This window comes from Lichenostomus cassidix, chromosome 2 (assembly GCF_008360975.1).
Source record: "Lichenostomus cassidix isolate B80296 chromosome 2, HeHo_3.0, whole genome shotgun sequence".
NCBI lineage: Eukaryota > Metazoa > Chordata > Aves > Passeriformes > Meliphagidae > Lichenostomus > Lichenostomus cassidix.
Genome location: NC_139482.1, coordinates 19,385,809 through 19,409,356, shown reverse-complemented (window position 1 = coordinate 19,409,356; position 23,548 = coordinate 19,385,809). Strand labels below are relative to the sequence as shown.

Sequence of the window (23,548 nt, the reverse complement as noted above, 5' to 3'; positions counted from 1 at the left end):
GTTAATCTCCAGTAGCTTTTGCCTGCATAATGATGCTGTACTGGACCAATGCTGTCCTCTTGTCTGCAAGGGCTGTTCACTAGTTTGTGCTGCTGAGAGGGCTCAGACAAGAAAAACCTCAGTTCAAAATGTGCATGGGCAATGGTGAAAAGTACTGCAGTGATTGAGTATGAGGGAAATTTGTTTTCATTATTAAGTTACATTCATTAAAACCAGTACACATAAGGATGAAGGATTACTTCCTGCATGAAGAAACTGCTGTATCATAGTAACATCTGAATCTTTTGAGGCTTAAATGCATGGTCATAATTTTGCTCTGCGTTTAATTAATTTTTGTGTTTCCCTTGGCACTCCAAGCAGAGGTAAATTACAGAAAATCACTCACCCCAGCCAGCACCTTGAGAGCTGGACACCTCATTACCAAGTTTGCAAAAAGAAATTAAAATTAGAAAGTATTATGTGTGGTATTATTCACTTTTAAAAGTATCGTATACTCGTCATATCCTGACACAGCATTTATCTTTAAGACTTTGCAGAAGTGAATTCCACATGCTTTTATTGCTTTATGAAGAAGAAATTCCTATGGATTTAGGATTTCTATTGCTTCCAATAAAATTAATATTGTTGCATAGTAATCTGTGGTACTGTAGGACAAAAATAGTGTCCGTTCAGATTTTAATTTAATGGTGGTTTTTCATCTTCTATCTCTTCCTTTTACTAAGTTAATGATTTAGTTAGCCTTTTGTAATGAAAGGTTATAATTTTAATAATACATTTCAGTCTAATGCAGCTTTGAGAAACTGCCATTCCAGATTAGCTCCCTATTAAATGCTGGTATTCTTTCTCATAAAGGCATTCCACTGGATGAATATTATAGATCTACTTATGCTTTATGAGCTTAAAAGTGCTTTTATTTTAATCTAATTTTTGTTAGCTGAATATCTTATGGTTGGTTTCAAGCATCACAAGATTTCTATAGTTGCCAAAGTGAAAGATAATACTGCAATTTAGGTTGTGTATCCGTGATCCACCAATGATGGTAAAATTAATTTCTTTTTATGGGAGCCCACACATGTTTTATTCCTAACCATACACTTGTTATAGCTACTTGTCGAATAATTGAATATGTACTATAATATCTACATTAATAGTTTCTAATTCAAGAAGGCAACTTCTGTTCATATTCACATGTTCTCTTCAAATTTCACAAATATTCCAAAGTATCCAGAATTCGTATTTGATGGTAGTTATTCCCATGGAACACTGGAAGTGTTGTATGTGGGCCATACATGAGTTACCTATTCTCATTCAAAAATGGTGAATAAATAAGAATGGAAAAAGCAAATAATTCTGCTTTATAGACTTCTACAAAACCAACAATCTCTCCCACACACAGGGGGAGGAGGGTGTATGAATAAATGTATTGAATTAGAGTAGTCAATATCTCATATTTAACAGAGCTGAAATTCAGTTAATTGGACTATCTGGTGGACCTGTGTAATTGTTAGGGGTTTTTTTTTAGTTATCCAAAGATATCTGTTCTTTGTGGATCTGTCATAGTAAGTTTAAGATGCAGATCACATGAGCTTTTTACATATATGAGACTATATATAAGCAGCAGAATTCAGTCATATTTCAGAAGATTTTAGGGAGAAGTGGGGCAATTTGAGAAGTGGTATTTTTTTATTTTAATTTAAATAGAGAACTGAACAAAATGGAATAAGAAAAAATAGATTTTTACATAAAAATTGTAGCAGTAGGTGAGTAGATCCTAAGTCTCTTGTGTCCACCAAGGAGAACCGTGAAGGGAGAACAAAAGCAGCTCTCATGTATGAGGGGAGAAGATTGTGAAGCACAAAAAAATAAAGGTGGTGAAATGGCTAGAAATAAAAACCAGGAGAAACATGAAGCTTGTGAAGGAAGGTTTCTGCTTAAACACTGTGGATTTTGATAATTTTGAAAGGAATAATTATTTTAATATATTTCTGAATATTATCACAATTTTTCATTGCCATAATAACATAGCATGGTGATTAACTGCAGGAAAGAATTACAAAAACTAGCACAGCTACAAATTAAAACTAATAACAAGATTATCCCAGATCCAGTAATTTCTTAGTATGTTACCTTTTTTTTTTTGTTTGTTTGTTTTTTTAATCTGTAGAAATTTAATAATGACTGGTGGATAGGACGATTGGTGAAAGAAGGCTGTGAAATAGGATTCATACCAAGCCCAGTCAAACTAGAAAACATGAGGCTGCAGCATGAACAAAAGGCAAAACAAGGAAAATTCTACTCCAGGTAATAACAAGAAATCATTAAAAATAGTACCATAGTCTGTGACATAACTTGGAAATTAATGCTGTGTATTGCTCATATGTATGCTTAATTGCTGTTAATGGCGGCTACAAACATTTTTAATCAATTAAGACAATATATAATTAATTAAATTATTTATTATATAATATATAACATTATTTTATATGTTACACTGTTAATTAATGAGCTAATTAGTGTCATTGCTGTGTGAGAGAAAGTTGATATGTAGATAGGTGATTTGTGGTGGCCAACAATTAAAGTTATTTCCTTTTTTTCATAAAACATTTTCTAATACAGATTGCAGTAAGTACATTTACTGTGTGCTAGTAAGTTTTTTTACATAAAAATGATTTATCTAAATTCTGTAGCATTTGTAATTGTTTTGATGATCTTGCTGTTTCTAAATGTGTTTAAAGCTCATTTTAGAAATTACAGAAAATGTTAAGATGGATTTATTTGTAAGCCAAAGCCAGTGCCTATTAGTTAGCTTGTAGGGAAAAAAAGTCTTGTCAAATTCATTGCCTGCAGATACAGCTTTTAAGAACACTACATTTTATGATGGAAGTTTCATGTAAAGTCATTTGTTATCTCTGACTGCAGCCATCATTGCATAAGAAAAATGATTTTTTTCTAGATGTTCCGAACAATGCTACAAGATAATGTCGTCTTTACTGTAGAATTCTTAATAAAATAGTTTTCTAGTAACACATGTAGAAGCAAATGTTACTTGTTTCCCTTTGACTCTAAAGGAAACAAATATTCTCAGAGTATTTGAGGGTGATGGACCTGGAATTGAGCTAGGAACCACCTGGGAATCCAGAAATGTTTTTCTACCTTCATGGGAAGGGCAGCGGTGTTTGTAGAGCATGTCTGCAGTAGGGACATAATGATTCTGCAGTGCTCAGCTGCATTCACCAGCTGTGAAATGCCTTTCCCATGAGTGTGCTGTCCTGAGCAGAAGGGTGCTGGATTCCTTATTCCTCTGATGACACTTCTGGTTACAGCCAGATCTGTCCCAGTGATTCAGTTCCTTTCCACATAGTAGAGGCTTACATTATCCAGAAATTTTCTCTGAAGATAACATTGTCCTGCACCACAAATGCATTAACACAGTGCTTATTAATACTTTAAGATAGAGAAAGTGGAAACTAGTACTATCACATGAATTATTTGAAGAGTGAAATAACCTTTCTTACATTCTTTTCAGAGTTTTTCTCATTATGGTAACTGAAATAAAAAGACCAGAACTGTTGTTTCATTTTCATGACTTGGATAGGCTTTCACAAAGCAGAACTTGACAAAGCTTTAGACTGCTTTAACTTTGTTTGAAAGACTTTTTTTCTTAAGTGCTATATTCTATTGAGAAAGCAAAAGAATTTGTACTACAATTAAATTGAAAATATGATAGACAAACACAGTCTCATCTTCCTTAGGAATTTATCAATAAGTCTTCAATTAAAGGAAACAAATATAAGCTTAAGAGTGAGTCTTAGTAAGGGGTAGTATTAATTGTTATATACCAGTAGGCATATTAATATCTGAATTATATTAAGATTACATTTTGAGGAACTGAGTGCAGCAGAATGAATTGCACAGCAGCACAAGGAGTATGATTGATGTTTGCAGTTCCTCAGATCTCAAAATGTGCACACATTTTGCATGAGATGTATATTTTATACCGCTGCCAGAAATGTTTGTCTCACAGCTAGCACCTCATTTAGAAGGCAGATAATAAATAAACTAGAAAAAACATTAAGAAAGCTACAAAACTTCAGACTAATTTATTACTTTACTCCAGTAAATCAGGAGGAAACTCTTCATCCAGTTTGGGTGACATCGTTCCTAGTTCCAGAAAATCGACGCCTCCATCATCTGGTGAGTAGGTTGTGAACCCTTTGGTGAAGAGACTTATGAACCTGATCTGTTAAAATTCATAAACATTTATATCTATTCTTCCTATTCTCCATTCTTTATAGGTAAAACCTTAGTGTTGTGTTACCAGATAAGGCAGGTTTGGGTAGTTTTGAAGTAATGGAGTCAATGCCAGCAAGTTCAAGCAACTATAGGGCTGTTAATGCACAAAATTCCCTCTTTTCTTTAACCATGGAGTTTTGTAACAAAGACATGATAGATTTGTGAGGCTACATTACAGTAGGAGAGTTGAAGGTTTGATCTGGTCTGAGCACTCCTACTGAACAATAAATACCTTCTGGGACAGAAGAAAAAGCAGCAATAAAAATAGAAGTTCCTGAGAGGTTTCTGCAATAGTATCAAGAAAGGCATTATTTTAAAACATCAGGAACATTTAGTTTCACAATTCTGGTCATGAAGATGTGCTTCACATAATTCTAGGATACTGGATATTTTTTGCCTTTGACAAATTTTTCACAAATATTATTTTGTTCTTAGAGCATCAACATATACACTTAACTTCAGTTAGATTGGATTCAAGTAGTAGGAAGCATGGCAAGTTGGTGGAGGAGGCTAGCATTAGCTCCATAAAAATAGCATTAAAGAAGATTAAAAAAAAATTCTACTGAATTCAGCTGCTGTGTTGCTGGATATTTTATCTTCTCATGTGCATTTTTGAATACCTGAAAGCAGAAAATATTAATGAGTGTTGCTAGGGCCTTGTATACTAGGGCAAAGACATGTATTTTCCAATCGTATTCACTTACGTGGAGTCTGGTCTACAGTGCACGTGTCTTATAATGGGCCTGAAGATTATAAAGTGTTTACTTGGTCATCTAAAAGGAGACAGAGAAATTAAATCATGTTATGGTAGTGGCTTCATTTGGTTCAATTAATTGAAAAATGTATCTCTCTTGTGAAACCATGGATTTGTTAGTAACAACCAAATTTGTTACAATTACAGTTTGTTTATCAAAATTTCAACTCAGTTTCACTTAAGTTCTCTTTTATTTGGAAAATATTTTATTAGTTTATTAATATATATGTCTGTCATAAGTGTGTAGAACACATCTTAATATTTTATTTTATGATGGCTTTAAACTGACATGTTTACTCTTAAGGCCAACTCTTTCAACTACTGCATTTTTGTAGTAAAATTGTCCATGGGCCTATGTTGTAATTTTATTGTTAGAGCATCTGAAATGCTGTAATATTATTTGCCATCAAAAAAACACATGAAGGTCACTGCATATACTTCCAGAATCTTGCACAGAATTTGGAGTTAAGAGCACAGATAGCACCTAGATTACCACCTGACTGCTTGCTAACCATTTTGTAATTTTAATTTCATTGAATTGTTTCTTCAGACTGATTTTCAAGAAACGTGGTTTTCTGGAGAAAGAAGGAAATCTGTTAAAGCTTATTCAGTTACAGTAAAGGTTTGGAAAATATGTATGAATAGTGCACATTAGCTTATTCTGTGAGTCTACAATAATTTTTTACTTATCTTGAGACATCCTAAGAAAGGCGAAAGAGGCATAGTTTATGACTAAAACAAGAATTCAAATGACTTTGAAGCACAATTCAATTATTATTCCCACACCCCCTCCTCTTTAAAGTATAATCAATTACAAATACATCAATTATTTAATAAGTTGAAGAATATTAACTGAATAAGTTAATTTCATTTTTTACTTTGAGTCAGGGATGGGGGTTTTTCAATACAAAACAGCGCCACAGGAAAACCAAAACAGACCCACAAACAGGATGAAGAACCAGTGAAAAACAAATGAAAGGGAGGCTCATATTCATTTAAATAATCAATATTGATGTACTAAACAATCCATACAGTCCTTATGGGCCACCAAACTGGGTAAGGGTAATGCTGAAAATGACTGAAAAAACCCCAGTGATCCAAGGATAGTTTACAGTAAAAGAACTGCCACAGGAGATGTTACATAGTGTGAAGACTGAGAATGAAAAAAAGGAGATACTGGTATCTAGCTGATGAAATACTGCATTTCTTTCTTAACAGGAAAAGCTTAAGGTACCTGATTTTTCTTTACTGACAATTTTGGTTGAACAGAGAACTGAAGGAGTTTTAATGTATCTTATTATGAGTGATTTACAGCATCTGTGCTGGCCTGTATTCAAGAAAAGATAATATGTTCTTTTTATACTTATGAAGAGGATGAAGGAACAGTGTTGCTAGAAGAAAATGTTACATGATTTCTGTGGCTGTTTTTAGGAGCAGGATTATAGAAACAGGATGCAGATCTACTCACTGGGTTTTTCCTGGGAAGGGCAGGCTCAAAAGCACGGTAACTCAGGGAATGTCAGGCATCAAGGCATTAGATCACTGGATAATTCAAATGGGAAAATGTGCTTTATGCAAACATAAGAGATCGCTGCCCCAAGTGTCTCTTAAATCAGTAGCTGCACGTAAGCTTGACAGAAATATTTATTTGTTACATAATTTAATAGCACATGCCACTGTATTAGTTGATGTCCCACTCATGAAGCAGATGAAATCAGGTCACTAAGATGGTTTCATAATAGTTTGCAATGATTAATTAAGGGTTTGGATAAAGTCAATGCAAACGATTCTGCTCAGGGATCTATTCAGGGTTAGACTCAGTTCGACATAATGGCGCGGCAAGATAAGCGTGTGGTACCAAAGGGAGTGGAGAGGTGGGTAAGATCTTCACACACAAGGTGATGTTGTACTCATTTGTGGTTCACTTTGGTGCATCTGCTTGCATTCTGAAGACAAGTTTAAATCCCTACAGATTCAGATCAGGATTGATCACTGTAAACAAGAAAGATTTTGTTCTGTTTTAGATATAGTTGGCAGGTGTCTGTTGTACTCAGCATTCAGGATAATAGGGCTTTGCATTTTGAAAATGTATTTATTGCTGAGTCTGTGAGGATTCTTGTTGAAACTGTTATTACTTACTTGATAAAAAGGGCAAATAATTTATGGTTATGGTATAAGCATGGTTTGTTGTATATTCTCTTGGTGTAGAGATTGAACAGCAATGGTTTATTTTATTCACTTCCATTTTACCCTGCCTACGTCCTCACTCTTTACATGGGATCCATGTCTCTGAGCCAAGCTGGGATAAACTTCCTTTCTTCTGCTATCCATTATTTTTAGTTTTCATTATTAGTAGATCTGTGTTTATTATTCCTAATAAATGTATTTTATTAGTATGATGCATTTTTATTCAATGGGATTAAAAATGCCAATTGTAGTCCAACCTGACATAAATGTAGATATCATTGTACCAATATCTGGGTGATTTTGTCTTCAAAAGTGATTTTTCTTCAATTTTTTCATTTCCCATAGACATAGTAGTGACATTTCAAATTTCAGTTGATGATACCCATTTTCAATTAGTGTTCATTGCTATAAAATAATTCAAATGTTTTTGACCAAGTTCTGTTGTTTACATTGGTGGAAGTCTTATGTATTCCAGTGAATACTTTGGATTTACACTGGAGTAACAAGAACAAACTTGGGCACTGGTCTGTTTTGTAAATGTTACAGTAGCCATTACGGATTGCCTTCTGTCTTCTAATCCTAATGTACGGCACCTTTAAATTTTTCCCTTTGTTTTATTGTTTTTTTTCCCTCATGGTTGACTTCTAATTTTTACTTATTTATTTATTACTCTGGACAGTTTTATTTCTCTTTACCTGTAATTTCCTTTTTAACCTATCTTTACTTTCCCTGTCATCTGATAATTCTGAATTGTTTGTCTGTATATAGCTATAGACATAGATGCCACTGGCTTAGATGCAGAAGAAAATGATATTCCAGCAAACCATCGCTCCCCCAAACCCAGTGCAAACAGTGTCACATCACCCCACTCCAAAGAGAAAAGAATGCCCTTCTTTAAGAAGGTAACACCGACTTCCAAGCTCCCATCTGTCCACCTGCTCACTTGCACTGCGTCGCATTTCTAGTCCTGTTAAGTGTCTGCGTCCTTTGACAAGCCAATAACATGCATGCCTTGTTGTTCTTTGTTTCTTTTCCATGCTGCTGTAGCTAAGCAGAAGCAGAAATCGGTAAGTTTATATCGACATCGCCTGTGTTTATCCTGCCACTGGCATCATTAGCATTATTACTCCAGATTAACAATGCAGCTATTCTAGAATTAAGGATGATGTGTTGAGCTGTTAGTGGATTCATTACAGGAAAACGGGCAAAAGTTCAGTGTGTCTGTGAAACTCTGCTACATACTTATCCTTTTTGATGGAATAATAGGACACACTTAAAAGGCTTTCTAAATGTTTGAGAAAATTCTTTCTAGCAAACATAATGCACCTTTCTAGTGCATGTTTATTCTTTCTATATCTTTCTCAGGTTTTTTGGTTTTTTCCTTTATTACTCAGTCTATTGAAATAATTATTGAAATCTGTCAGATACTCAGTTTGGACTTAGTAAACAAATTGTCAAAATTGTTGTATTTTTAATTTAGTCTGTACTTAAGCCTCTAATTCACTAGATGAAAAATCTGCAAGTGCACAAGACGAAGGAAAACCTCAGACTTGTTTTGACAGTTTACTGCAAGTTTTTCCTGTTGTCATGTATAAATTATCAGCCAAATGTTCTTGCTATCCATCAGTGAGACTTTTTTAGTATCTCAGCTATTGGAAATGGTACTGGTGGTTCCCAGGAGAGCCAATGCCTCTCCATAGATAACCCAGATAACTACAGAATTACGCAATTGGCATCCTGTTGCAAAAAGCTGCAATACGATTCTAGGACCTTTGCTGGAATAAGTTAGCAAGACATTAAGTAGCAGTCAAACTGTGCAGTGAAATACCACATTTTGACTTTTTTGTTTTAAAATCTAGTCTTCATAGCTCTCATTCATTTGGTTTTAACCACTCACTTAAATCTTCAGGTAATATCAGACTGTTATGAGTGCTTAAACAGTGCCAAGTGACATTGTTGTCCCTGCTGTGGATGCTCTCTTGTTTAATAAATAGATCTTTGTTTCTGTCCCTTCTTTCTTGAACTCTTTTAAGTAGTATTTAATCCTTCTCATTTCTGAAGTCACTACTATTGGCTTCAGTTTGGTCTGTTAAGCCTGGTATGGAAATCAACAATGGATTCTTGCTTCTGAGTAATTTCTTACTTAATCATATTTATGATTGGATAAAAATTATAAGGAAGAGTAATATGTGTTGATATGTATTGGATGCTGTCTGCATAAGCACCTTTCAAAGGTGCAGCTTCTACATGAATCACCTTAGACCTGGATGATGGTTAGTCCCACCTCTATCTTCCACTCTATATGGGGCCTCTTTTCTTCCATATCAGAATCATTACTAGTGTTAATGGGGCTTGTAATACTGACTTTTGCAGTAAGTAGTGGATGGCCATCCCAAAGTAATCTACATAGTCAAACCACTGAGTAAAAGCCATATGGTCAAAACTGCTAGTTTTTATTGTGGGTTCATATTTGAATGTGAATCTGCAATGAAAGCTGTTCAGTGCCAGTCTCTTCAAAAATATTAGATTCTCTAATGCTAAATTAAAGAACTTCAGTGCTTCTATTAGATACCGTTCACTCAATTTTCTGCTGACAGCTTCATTATTTCAAGCTGTAAAGATTAGAGAAAAAAATGCCCATTTTGACAGAACATATTTTTAAAATACCCCATATTCCATCAAATAAGGTAATTTCCGTGCTTGCCCTGATTGTCAAATAGCTGGTTAACTTCTAGCATGAATGCCTTTGGTTAAGTCAGCCACATTAAGACAAAGATCTGTTGCATCAGGGCACTCATGCTAAAAGCACTTGCACAACTGTAATGAATTTTTCTTTGAATCTGTCTCTAATACACTTATCAGGTTATTAAAAATGTTAGCAAGAGCAGTGGAGGACTGCTTTTGGATATGGGCCCAACTGAATTGCAGGAGTTTGCTCTGAAATGTGTTGAGTCAGATTCTGTACTATGTAAAACAAATTCGTTTCACATGCTTATGATGCCTTGGGCACTGGTTTTCATTCTTACGTTATTAATTATCTGGTGAAACTACAGGTAACAAAAAATAAAATAAATTACATTGAAGGACATTCACAATTTTTTTTCTATGTTTTAGACTGCTTTAGACTGCTGCTTGTGTAGCATTGTGTGCTGTCACTGTATTAATGTCTGTCTTTGTGGGTTTGTGTTTTGGAATGTATATACTTATTTTAATGTTACTGTTAAACACCTTGGGATACATTGAATTCTGGAACAATGAACAATGTCTGTATTCTGTGATCTTGACTGATGTATTTGTACTGTGTAAGCATTTGAAAAATAGATCTGGCATTTCTTTTTCCATATCACCTACACATTTCTGGGTTTGGATTTCAATCATTTTTCCTGCGACAACGATAAACCAAAACCTCCCTTATGAACAAAAAACTCTTTCTGATAAGACCCCATTCTTGGTGAAGCAAATTGAAAAGCCATTTATTAAAGAAGAAAAGATACCAAACCCAACAGTAATTTCTTTATATTGTATTGTGATAACAAAATAATTTTTTTAAATCTTTGGAAGGAGGTAATTTTTTTATCTTTATATGTTAAAATGCTTTCTGGAAATTGTGCATGATACATCAGTTAGTAAGTATTTTGGTAAATATGGTACTACCAGAATCCATTCTTGGGTGGTGACAGGAACTTCCCAAAGTGGAAGAAATGCTATCCCAAGCCTGCTTATGATAATTTTCTAGAAATGTTAACTTGGTCAGTCATTCTTTTGATTTAATTTGCAATTAAGTTGCGGGTGCAAATGTGAAAGTCAGACTGAGCACTACCTTGGGAATTTGCAGTGATGTCACAATGTTTTGTCAAGCAGTAGGCAGATCTAAACATTAAAAAAAAGATGTTATGCTTTTTCCATCCCCTTTCATTTTAATTTTCACTTTCATAATTTTCCTAGATAAAATTTCTGTTGAAATAGTTCTCACAGCTCTAGAATTAACCATTTCAATTCCTTAGTTGTTGGAAATAACCTTTGCAATTTACCATTTAGGAATTATGCAGTGGTACATGCACATGACTAACAATAAGAGTTTTGTAACTATCTAGAGTGAATATGAAAACAGTAAGAAAACCTAAAGCCAAAGAAACATTTTTTCAAAAGAAATCCCTGAACCTCTTACGTCCTTATTTTGTGCTACAAGTTTTTGGGAAAGGTTAATGAATCCGAGATTTCTATGTTGGTGACATCACTGGAAATTCAGAGTTCTTATACTATAAACAATGTATAACACTTTCTCCAGGTGCTGTGATGCTGAAAACATTTTCTGTTTTGCAGACAGAGCACATCCCTCCCTACGATGTAGTGCCTTCTATGCGACCAGTAGTTTTAGTGGGGCCTTCTCTGAAGGGATATGAGGTAATTGATTGTTATGAATGGTTTTGTTTTTGCCAAAATACTATGCTTCATTTGTATTTGATAATTTATAAGATAGGCAAATGTCAGACAGTTTTGGTCATACTGAATAGCTGCTTATTTGTATTTCATTTCATGTCAGAATTGAGATTGAGTAACTTGCATTCCAATCCTGTTGTTCGATATAAGATATACTGTCATCTTGATTATATAATATTATTGGTATCAAGTATTATTAATTTCCTATGTGGTTATTAATTTGTTGTTTGTTTACTTCTAGGTAACAGATATGATGCAAAAAGCATTATTTGATTTTTTAAAACATAGATTCGAAGGGCGGTAAGTACATTGCAATGCAAATATACTTCAGTTCAGGTTCCATTTGGGTACTACCAGGTTTTTAAGAAATAATAAAATTTTAGAAAATTAGGAATGACCACTAATTCCTTGACAGTGGATTATAGTGTGGATTTGAAGTTTCCTTGACAAGGCATGCAGAGGCTATGTTGCACTGGGAAGTATTCTGGGGCATATGTGTGTTGAGAGCGGAAAAAAGGACTCCTATTGATGACTGTGCCATTCACACTCCAAATTGCTAGATACTTATCTACAGATTAAAAAGTTTTTTGAAGTATTTTCCAAGTGATATCTTGGAAAATATCATGATTTTTTTCATGGTTGGAAAATACATGGTTTTGAGCAAACTGACAAGAGCCATGGCTCCTCCTTAGCTCTAATTCCTTACTTGGCATCTACCTTGGAAAGAGTGAGATTCAGACTGTCTGGTGACATGATATGAGATTCAGACTGTCTGGTGCATGGGATTGTCAAACTTTTGGCCCCTCAAGATAGAAGCTTGACAGTAGTTCTGGGCTCTGTAGTGGGAGGTTTCAAAAGGACTGGGATGAAGGGGTGGAGCAGTCCCCTACCTTGCTGAAATATGGTCACCCTTGGTAGCAGTCAGGCTGCTCTCGCTGGGTTCTGATCCGAGCGGTTACGTCACCCTAGGCAAGATCCAGTGGGATTTGTATTTGAGCCTTCAGGCATTACTGTAGTACAGGTGTCAAATGATAGTCTGTCTCTAAAAGCAGTGCTGTGATCTGTAACTCCCACATCATGGACCCATGGAGCAGAGATATCAGGTGCAATCTCCAGACATCATTGTATTCGTATTGGATCAATCTCCAGATTAATATTCACTGATGGGTTGACATTGGGAGGGAAAAACTGAGAAAAAAGGAAAATATTATTATAATGTCCATAACTTCAAGGAATGTTTTATTTATTTTGGAAGTGGACAGATCCATAACACTACTGTATGAGTCCTGTTGCTGCCAAAACTTCCAAGAGGGAGATTGAGGGTTTTTGTCAATAGCTTCAGTTCTTTAAAATACCAGGCATTGTAGTTTTAGATGGTTGATTTTTCTCAGTCAGAATAATGATGTCAATACCTAACAGCTTTAGCAGTCCCTCTTTGTATCAGTCAGGATTGTCAAACCCTAGATACACACCTTCAGAATCAGAAGTTAACAAAACAGTTGGTGCAAGCAGAAGAAAATTATTACATCTTTATAAGTATTTTACAGCATGTCTGATTTTCAGCTGTAGATCTAACTGTGGCAGGGTGAATCCACAAATACTCCAAATAAAACTGATGTCTATAGTAGCAGATTTGAAGCATTCCAAACTTCAGTAGCAATCTGAATCACTACTTAAATTCTTGAACATATCTCAAGGTCCTGAGATTCTCAGATTCCTGTTGCTGCTTTCAGCTGCCACACTACTGTCCCTGCTCTCGTTGCAATTGTTTTGCAATATGGACATACACAACCTTTGTTTTGAGAGCAGACTTGGTCTTCCTGATGTGACATATCTCAAAGACATTAAAATGTCCTTAGAAAGACATTAAATGGTCTTAAAATGAAAAATAGCATTTTTCGTAGATAAACAGACTGATAAATCTAGCATTGTTCAATATACTATAATTTCATTTACAAGGGAAAAAAATTTTCTATAGCCTGTAGGAAGAAAGACTGGCAGGAAAAAATCCTAATCAAAACAAAAGAACCAAAAAGCTGAAAAACTTTGTAGTGCACTTCCACTAATAAATAAAGGCAACTAATAAGTACCCCAAAATACATGTTTGATTTAATTTTAAGACAAATGGCATTATCTGTGAGGAGCTGTGCCAGAAATGACAATCTTTGGTTATGTTTTTAGCTTAAGTTAAATCATGCCTAGATTTCCAAAATTATATTACTAATCGGTATTGTGTAAATAATTCTGTTTTTTCATATTAACTTCTGGCTGTGTTACATTTTTTAGGGTTTTAGATAAGTGTATACACATGTTGAGGTCATTGGGAAATGGCCTATTGGATTACATTTCAGATGAACAAACAGCATCTGACAGTGCTTGCTGGAGAGGAGCCCTCCCTCTTCTTAGCAAATCCATTTCCTCTTTTAAATTGCACTTAAAATCCTACAAGGAAGAACAAGGGAATATCATCAGTCTGATTTAACGCTCAGCACTGGAAAAATGTGACCTCTAAATTTCATTAAACCAGAGAGTTTGAAAAGGAACTTAAGCGTGCATTCTGACCCACTAAAGCAAAACAAACCAAAGTAGCTGTTTTCCTAGGAAGAAGAATATGCAGAAGGTTATGTAGCAGGTCAGTGCTAACAACTGAAAGTAACCACTTCTTTCTTGGCTTATCTTTTCTCATCAACAGAAAACTGAACCTGCAGATAGTCAACCTAAATTTTTCACGTATGTGCTTCTCCAAGTTACAGTTCCCATTTTTAGGGGACCAGCATATTGCTAGCATGGATCTTTCTGGAAAATTATAGGTAGCTCTTGCACTCTGTTAAAAAAAAACACATGCTAGTAAACTGAATAATAATAAAAAAAAACAACAACAAAAAACCCCAAGCCAAAACAAACAAAAAGCTCTGAGTTACATTGCTGTACTAGTTTCCCTGCTAAGCCTTTCCTTTACCATTTAATTCTCTGTATCCCTGTACATCTTATACGTATGGCTAAAGTAAGACAACTTGTTATTCAGTACTGTTCAAGAAGTCAGGGAAAGGAGAAACCAGCCTGCTTGTACTGGGAATACTGGTGCAAAGTCAGACCCTCATCAGACCTGGAGACTTCAGGGAAGTCCCATCTTCACCTCCTCCTGCCTCCCCTCTCCCCAGACATGTGTAGGAGGATGACTTATCAGGAGTTATTAGGTTAAAGTTTTTTCTCTGTTCACATTGGGCAAAGCATACTGTGCTGCTTAGAACTTACTTTCCTGTAGTTTTAGCCATCTTCTAGTGTTAAATGAGAATTCTCCCCACATCCCTGACAGGTAAATAACCTTCAGTACTATTTTGCTGTATTTATTTTGCAGTATATCAATTACACGAGTCACAGCAGACATCTCGCTTGCCAAACGCTCAGTATTAAACAATCCCAGTAAGCATGCGATAATAGAGCGATCTAACACGAGATCAAGCCTAGGTAAGTACTTGGAATGATGCTATCTACAAATTGCCTGTGAAGTGTGCTATTGTCAATCCATATATGTAAGCTGAAAATAGCCTTCTCTCTGCTGTGAGAAAATCACAAGTCCCATAATTCAGAGATCCTGGCACTGGAAATTGTTTTAAAATCACTATCAAGTAAACTTCCTATAGTGCTCATTTTGGTTTATTCTGCTTATGCTCAGTTTTCATGTTTTGCTGTTTGCCTCAGTGTGGAGAAGCAGCCATCCATGTAAAATCTGAAGACATGTTTTTCAGGCTAAATAGAAGTGACAGTTCTCAAATACTTGGAATTATATGGATATTATTGATACTATGCATTATTTTTTATAAGATTACTAGTAGTGATAGCTACTGATATGAAGCCTGAAAAAAGGAGGTGGTGAATTTTTGCTTGCAAGTAGTCTGTAGCTTCCAAGTGTGTCTTATTTTAAGTGTTTTCAAATATCAAAATGCAGTGTACTGTAACAACATAATTAATATCTTTACACAAAAGAATGCTCTGCTTTGTGAATTTGAGTCTTGTCACCAAAATCTGTTTAATAAACTGATGAAAAGATAAAGTGTCACTTATTTTGAATAGGACTGAAAATTGGTAATAAGTATGGAGGTCAACCAGTCATGGAACAAAAAGAATCATGATGATTAAGTTTCCAGCCTGATCAGTAAAGCTTGTGCAGTTTTGTAATGCTGTACAAATATATGCAGCAGTAAAAGCATATCACTCATTCCTCATGCTAATATAGTCTCATGTATGTGAAACATCTATCACAAAAATCTATACAGGAAAAAAAAAATGCTGTCCAATCTTGTACACCTTTATCTCGTGTAGAACCCTACTCTTGAGAGCATCAACATTTTTTCTTTGTGTCAAGGTATTTTTTTAGATGGAGGTATTTAAAATGGAAGTTCTGACAGAACCTCAGTTTGAGACACCCAAAAGATGACAGTGATTATGTATATATGCAAATATGTCTCTCTAGTTTTTGTAACAGGCCTGTTATTAAATAAGATTTCCTGTTACATATCATGGTTTCACTTGCTTATAATTCCAAAAATTAACTGATTTATAAAATAACTTCAAAGTATCTTGTGAAATATTAAATAGAGGAACTGGGTCATTCTACCAATAAAGTCAGGGCAAAAAAAATCTTACATACGCTAAAATATTCTGAACCCCTTTTATTTCAGAAGCTGTAATACTTCCATAGTTCTAGTAATCTAGCAGGGTTTTGAAATTTGGTAGTGAATTGAACAAAATTTCAGTTACATGTTTCTGGGAAATTTTATGAAAATAATGAGAAAATTTGACCAAATTATTAGAAGCTACCATTAAGACATGCATCTGAATTGCTTAAGGACTCAGCTTTCCTTGGCAAGGTCCAGCAATGATGGTGAGCAGAATCTGCTTCCAGCAGACTGAATCAGGGCAGCCAAGCAGAACTGAGGTGGAAAGATGCTCATCTTTCAACTTGCAGTCCCTCCTTTGCTGTGCAGCATGGAGAATGGAATAAAAAGTTGCTTACTTTAAAGATGTTCAGCTGGAGGAACAGGTGGCTGGCCAGGCTAAGGCAGGAAGGCAAGTAGTGAAAATCCATTATGGAAAAGGTTGGACTTTGGGAGAAAGAGTTGGGATGGTTGAACCCCCTGATGCAGCAGTACCTCCAGGTCTGTGCACTAGGCATGGGATAAACCATGGGAGGACAGAAACCAGGCAGGAAGTCAGGGAGGGAAGTGATGTGGCTGCAGTGTTGGGAGGAAAACTGAAATGAAATAAAATAAGCTGGAGTCAGAAAAGGTAACTGCTTTTTTAAGACAGTGGGAAAACCCTTCTGCAAGGCAAAAGAAAAAGAGTGCAAGGCGTGTTACAGTCTGTTCCCTTGCTTACCTGCAATGTACCTCTAGGCAAAAATAGGAGTCAGAATCAGAAAACATCATTGCAGTGTGCTGGTAGGTGGCCTCTCCTAGCAGTGTTTCACAAAGAAGATGACAACATACCACTGCTGTGAGAATTTAGTTGGCTGAAGTAGAAGAGGTGACTGCAGTATCAAACCATATAGTGGAATTTTTTTTCAGTTTGTGTGATGAATTTGCTATAAGTCAACAAAAAATCTTATTAAAAGAATATTATTTGATTTACAAATTTAAGTAGTGCAAAATAAAGGTTAGGAGGTGATAATAAGAAGGCTAACTGTGCAGCTGCTTAGTATCTTTTGTTTATGTATGCCAGTCGTTGGTCGAGTGTTTACAGACTACTTTTCCACTGGTCCTCTGCCATAATATTCTTGAAAAATATGTAACATAGTGGGGGGAATTGGAATTTTTGAGTGAATCACTATTTCCCTAATTTCCCTGTATTAACTTATGCAGTGTATTGGACAAGAAACTTCAGGAAGGCAAATGAAACCCTTCAAAAGCACATCTGAATGTGAATTGAAGTATTAGGCATGCTGAGCACTGGTTTATCTCTATGGTTCAGCAGATGTGAATAATTAATGAAGATGGCTATTTTTTTCCCAGTCTTTTCATGCTTTAAGCATGTTTTGTAGAAACATGTTGTAGCTGAAACAGAAATTCAATACTACGTGTTGTAGCTGAAACAGAAATTCAAGCTTTGGACCTGTCAAATAATAGTGTATACCATCACAATCAGCATGTTGCATGGTAATGCACAGACTTGAAAATGTGGATGGAAAGCAGAGAGTCCTTTATGGACTGCTGGAGCTCCTGTTGGGTACTTCATAAAATACCAGCCTTGTGGATCCTCATTACCCTGAAGTCCTCTTATTTTAGTCTCTCCTCTTTCCAGACATGTAACTGGGGAGGTATTCTTTTCATTCCCAGCATAGCTCAAAGAATTTTTTCCTTCTCTCAGATCAGTACTGATATTCTGTACTGACAGTACAAAGCTGCGTCAGGAATGTCCTGAGTCTTAGTACTGATTTCTAAAAGAAGCTCCAAGGTTATGTTCCATTTTGGAAGAAAGAATCCCTGGGAATCAGGATTTCCTGTAGGATGGCTTCCATATTTCTAGTCTGAATGTAATTTGTATGTGGTATTACTCTGAAGAATCAGACACTTACATTTCTGAAAATTAATTCCCCCAAATTATTCATAACTTTTGATTATTCTTTGTAATTCAATTTTCTCTCTGGAAAATATAAATAATTCCAGCTTCTCACCTGACTGGGATGTTTCAAGGGAAAAAATCATTTTATTGCATATACCACCACAGTAAGTTCCACAAAATAGCCCATCAATATTTTATTCATTCTGTTTTCAGAGAAAGATTAGAGCCATGTGTTCTAAATGAGATGTGAAACACGTATTTGACAATGAAGAGAAAGTAAATTATTTAATGGCTGCTTATCAGTTTACAGTGTACAGAGTTGCATACTGAATGAGACCTACTGAGCCCTAAAGGGACAACTTTATTATATGTTCCTGAATGCTCTCTTATAATACAAATTGCAAAAGATTTGTTTTAGGAGAGCTGTTTTGGCATTTCCTGCTTTATTAGCATTAGCTTTCCAGACAAGCGTATTCTCTACTAATGCAAATTTCATAGATAAATCATTGCATCAGGACTCACATTGCATTAGTTCTTTCCTAGGATCTGCTGCAGATCTGCAAGGAGTTCTGGAAAATGAATTTTTTCTCTACCTACATTTTCCCATCTAGAAAATGAAGATGATAAGGTCTCTTTCTCCAAATCACTGCAGGGAGGAAAAAAAACCCAGACTGTCAGCAAACACTAAATTTGTGCTGGTTTTCTTTTTTTTTTTTTTTTTGGGTCCAGACTATCTACAATGACTTAGTATCTACAATGGCCTAGGTACTTAAAACTGGTATTTATCACATTAAAAATTTGTTCTTGTTACGGGAAAACAGTGTTTGTTTTTGGTTTTTGGTATGCTCTGAATAGGTCTTCTGGCTGCGCAGCTCTGGGATGTGGGGAGATGAGTTGCTCTCTTCTCTATCCTGCTTGAACAGTCATTGGCACATGGACAAAGACCTATGTGTTTATTGCTACATCTGATATAATTTAAAAATGCCTTTTTGTTATAGCAAATATAGCTCCTCAGAACTGCTTTAATTCAAATCCCTCCCTCCTTCCAGATTCAATGGAAAGCTATGTCTTCATTCACCAACCTTTGTGTAGCATTACCTCATGCAGCCAGGCCACTGATTTACCCCTAACTTACGATATTTGTGAGCAGCAGTTGTAACTGCAGCAGAGAAGGTTATTTCTTAGAGTTCTGAAAAGACATTGTTTTTCTATTGTATTAATAAGTGTTTTGTCAATTACTTAAGATAGTACAAAAGTACTGTGCTTGATATATTAATACCAAATAATTTTCTGGGAAATAAATGTACCTCCTTTTGAGAACTCTTACCTTTTAAGCCAATACACGTCTGCAATATTGTGCATAGCACAGAAAACAGTGAAGTGAAATTCTTTGGAATGATTTAATGGATAACCCAGACTAATTTAATAGATAATCCAGAATTTCAAAGAAACATACACAAACAATGTGATAATCAGGAATAGGAATAGCCACGAGGAACTGGATTTACAGGATTGTAAGGGAGTCTCAGTCAGCTTAATGCCACACACACCTATCGACTGACAGTTTGCTTTTGTAATGGAATCAGTTAAAAATAGACTTTGGGTTTGACTCATTGGAAACCAATGCTGCCACTGAATATCTAGTATAAAATTAATGTTCTTGAGAACTTTTTAAAAATAGTGTCTGGCTCATAAAGATTTAGGTGGATAATACAGTCTTATTCCTCTCCAATTAAGCTTGTTTTGATAGAAAGAGAAATGTTTGCTTGTCAATATTGTTACATGTTTTAACATGTGCGATGTTAGAACTAAATTCAAGTAAAGGGCAAATGATTGATTTCTTTAAAAGCCTAAAAGAAATCTGTAATTCTGAACAGATTTTTTCTCCAAGAATGTACAGTACATGGTTAAATCTTATTCACCTGAAAATCAGCCCAAATTGGCTTAGTTAAATTTTAATATAGACATATGCCATTTGCAGAAACTGCTGAACCAGCTTTGTGCTTTTGCTGCATTTCTTTGTCAAAAGAACCCAAGCCTTTTTCTGTGTATGTTACACTTGTTATAGCCTTACCTCATGCTGTATGCTTTGTACAAAACCTGATTGTGTTGGCTTTTTCCATTCTTTGCTTCATTAATGCTCTCCTTTTCCAGATGTTTTAGGTATGTATACAAGCTTGCAAATTACTTTTCCTGCTGTTTTGTGTTCAGTGCTTTATTGTACCTCACAGAACCACCGTGTGTTTCTCGCATTTGGCTCACTGATAGACAAAAGCCAATCCTATACCATGTTGCTAAGTCTTTCTTTCACAAAACCTTGCTGGTTTTCCTTATTTATTTTCATGTAATCCTAAAAATAAAGTTGACATTGACAAGTAAACACTACAGATTAGGTATTCCATTGTGTATTTCTGAGGTGTGTGCACCTAATCTGCGTGCTCTAACACAGACGTGTGACTGTGGATGTCAAATGTGTCATTGTGTTTATGGTGAATCGATTGCCATCACATGCCTGGGAATCTGTTTATTTGCTTTCCATGTGCACATGCAGTAACCTGTCGGGCATTACATGCACCCAGTTTGCATGTGCAGCTGAGCACCTATGTTTGGAAAGTTGTCTCTAAAAACTGTATAGAGCTTCCATTCACATCATTAGGTTGATATCCCAAAGTTTTGTATTCTGAAAATGAAACATAAATGCTCGAAGAAATATTAGTGCATTACTTGTTCAAATTTCAGCCCTGTATTTTTTCTTTTCTTGATATTTGTGTGAGAAGCCAGTTGAATGTTTGAAGCTATCATAACAATTGTTATATATATGTGTGTGAATATATGTGTGTGTACATATATATACACATACATACTGTATATGATATACATATATGATGTTACTATGTATTCTCCATGTCTTGTAATTTAATGACAGTTTTGGTATATGATAAGTTTCAAGTAAAGGCTTCCTCTACTATAAATCAAAGATAAATTTAGAACAGTACTAGCTAAGCCTCATAAAAATTCTTCATTGCTTGCAGAGGCCATGGAACAGGAATGCAAAATTTGGACTTAACCAAGAGTGCATTTCCTTCCCAAAGTCCCAAATTTCTAATATAGTTCAAAGAAAATAAAAGAGAAATTCAGTGTGTTATGGAAAATCCTGACTGTCCTTTTATAATTTTATCTTCAAGATAGCTGTGACAAATGTCCATAACTCTCAGGTGTTAAATATGTTAACCTGGTAAACCTGAACTTGCCTTGAACCAGAGTGCAGTAAAATAGCAGCCAAGAGCTTTTGGGTTTTCATGGGAATGTAGCTATACTTCTTTTTGCCCACAAATGGGGAAAGAGTAGCATGAAGTTCATGAACCTGTTATAATTTATCAGTCTCACATGTCTTTTATCCTGCTGGGCCAGCCTTGATTTTCTTAACATCTAAGGTCAGAGTTTCCCAAATGAATTCTTTAGGTAGTTCTGCATTAGAAGTTTGGTATTAACTTTCCAATATTCTAACTTGCAAATAAGTTTTTGATACAGTATAGGCAAAGCATTTTAATGAAATTTCCTGAGTGTTTTCAAAGGGTATATGAGGGAAAACAGTTCTTGATTCCTGTAACTTAGAGATAACTCTCAGCAGCCTATCTTTATATTTTCTCATGATACTGCACAGAAATATGTGTGATTGATAATTACATTGAAAAAATATGCTAGAAACAAAGTAATGTAGCAAATTTTTAGGTAATTTTTAAGGTTATGGATATCTGTGAAATAGAGGGGATACTTGGATAGGTGAATAAAATATTTTGAGCTAGTTGGCTGTTTGTTTAAGAATACAGTTTGCTTCCCTTAAAACTGTTCACACTGTAAGTTGAATTGATCCAGGTTTTTTCTATCATCTGGGCTGGTAGAACTGATTAAAAGTTGGTGTCTGTGTCCCCATTTTATCCAAGACTAAAGGTTTGCTTTAGTTGTTTATCCAGAACGCAAAGAAGTCTGGGTTCAGTTCTGCTCTCTGCTAAGAGAGGCATGGGCTCATCATTTCCATCACCATGACAGGGCTATGATCACCTTTAGGATGGTTGTTGGTTGGTCCTGCAGAGTCTTACGCACTTGGCATAATAATTAAACTTTCCCTGGAGAAGGAACTGGAATCCATGTGTTTTGCCTCCCACTCTAAGCATCAGGCTGCAGAGTCAGTATCTCTCCCACTCAGTGAATACGCAAATGTTTTGTGAGTGGCACACCATCAGCAGGAGGGGTTGAATAGCCAGTGATGGAGTAGTTCCACATCCTATCTGTGAGAAAGGCTGAACATTTTTATTTATGCTTGTTCTGAGAAAAACAACAGACCTAGGAACACTTAGTGCCTACGTATGGATCAGATCTGTAAAAGCCTGTTAGTACTGCACTGAGTAATGAGGCATGGTGCAGAAATCCCCAGGTTATTGCCAGACTGACATGATGATATGCATTCTGAACTATGTAGGGACCCTTGCTTGGTCCCCTGGGCAAAAGAAATGTTAGACTACTTCTTTGCCCCTTTTTCCAATCCCAATTACTCCTTAACAGCGTGGAGGGGAGCTTAGTGATAGGAGCAGTACTGTGGTGCTGCATGGCACCTTCTGGAACTGCTGTGGTTCTTCCTGGCACAGTCATTTCAGTGCACCCTTGTGCAGTGCTCAGCCACTTGTGTTTCTGCTGCAATCTGCTTATTTCAATTTTTCCCATTCATAGGCCATTAAAATCTTCTTCCAGTGTAAACTTGGCATAAGAAGCATCATTCCATGAATGCTGTTGTTTTGTGAGTCCAGGAAAATAAGGCAGGAAGTAGACATTTTTATGTGCTATTTAGTATTTTTAAGTGACCCTATCTGTTTCATGTTTTCATATAATTACAGTGCTGCATTTCAGGAGATGTTAGTCCATTATAGATAGATCTTGGTTGTGTTGGGGTTTCTAAACATGACATTGTTTCTGTCAATACCACTTGGACGTGTGTGAGCATTAAAATGAAATGTCTGAATTCTGCCTAAACTGAGCCTCTGCAGGCAGGAGGAGGAAAACCCTGTTTTTCTGCAGCATCTCGCCCCACAACTCCCCTTCAGCAGAGCCCAGACAGCAGCTCCAGGCAGAGCAGCAGACATGCTTCTCTCCTTTCTGCCTTATCCCTTGCAGGAGCCCCATCTGTTAGGCATGAGTAACACATGCAGCCACTTTTCCTGGAAAATATTGTCATCCTCCCACTCCCACCCTCCCCTTTTTACGTAACAAGCTAGTGGCTAAGGTATTTGGTGGATACCAGGGAGATCTAAGTATATT

At 35.8% G+C, this 23,548-nt stretch overlaps 1 protein-coding gene across 8 annotated transcripts in view; it reads left to right on the top strand.

The window, feature by feature from the left end:
* Positions 1–23,548, top strand: part of CACNB2 (calcium voltage-gated channel auxiliary subunit beta 2) — a 245,624-nt gene that overhangs the window by 202,260 nt on the left and 19,816 nt on the right. For 6 of the 8 annotated variants that reach the window (XM_085050568.1, XM_085050570.1, XM_085050576.1 and 3 more), the window contains 6 exons: positions 2,165–2,301; positions 4,118–4,194; positions 8,003–8,136; positions 11,558–11,638; positions 11,916–11,974; positions 15,033–15,142. In XM_085050568.1, the coding sequence (XP_084906694.1) occupies positions 2,165–2,301; positions 4,118–4,194; positions 8,003–8,136; positions 11,558–11,638; positions 11,916–11,974; positions 15,033–15,142 (598 nt within the window). Of the gene's footprint in view, positions 1–2,164; positions 2,302–4,117; positions 4,195–8,002; positions 8,137–8,281; positions 8,302–11,557; positions 11,639–11,915; positions 11,975–15,032; positions 15,143–23,548 lie in introns of all 8 variants that reach the window. The other 2 variants (XM_085050571.1, XM_085050572.1) reach the window with 1 other exon arrangement.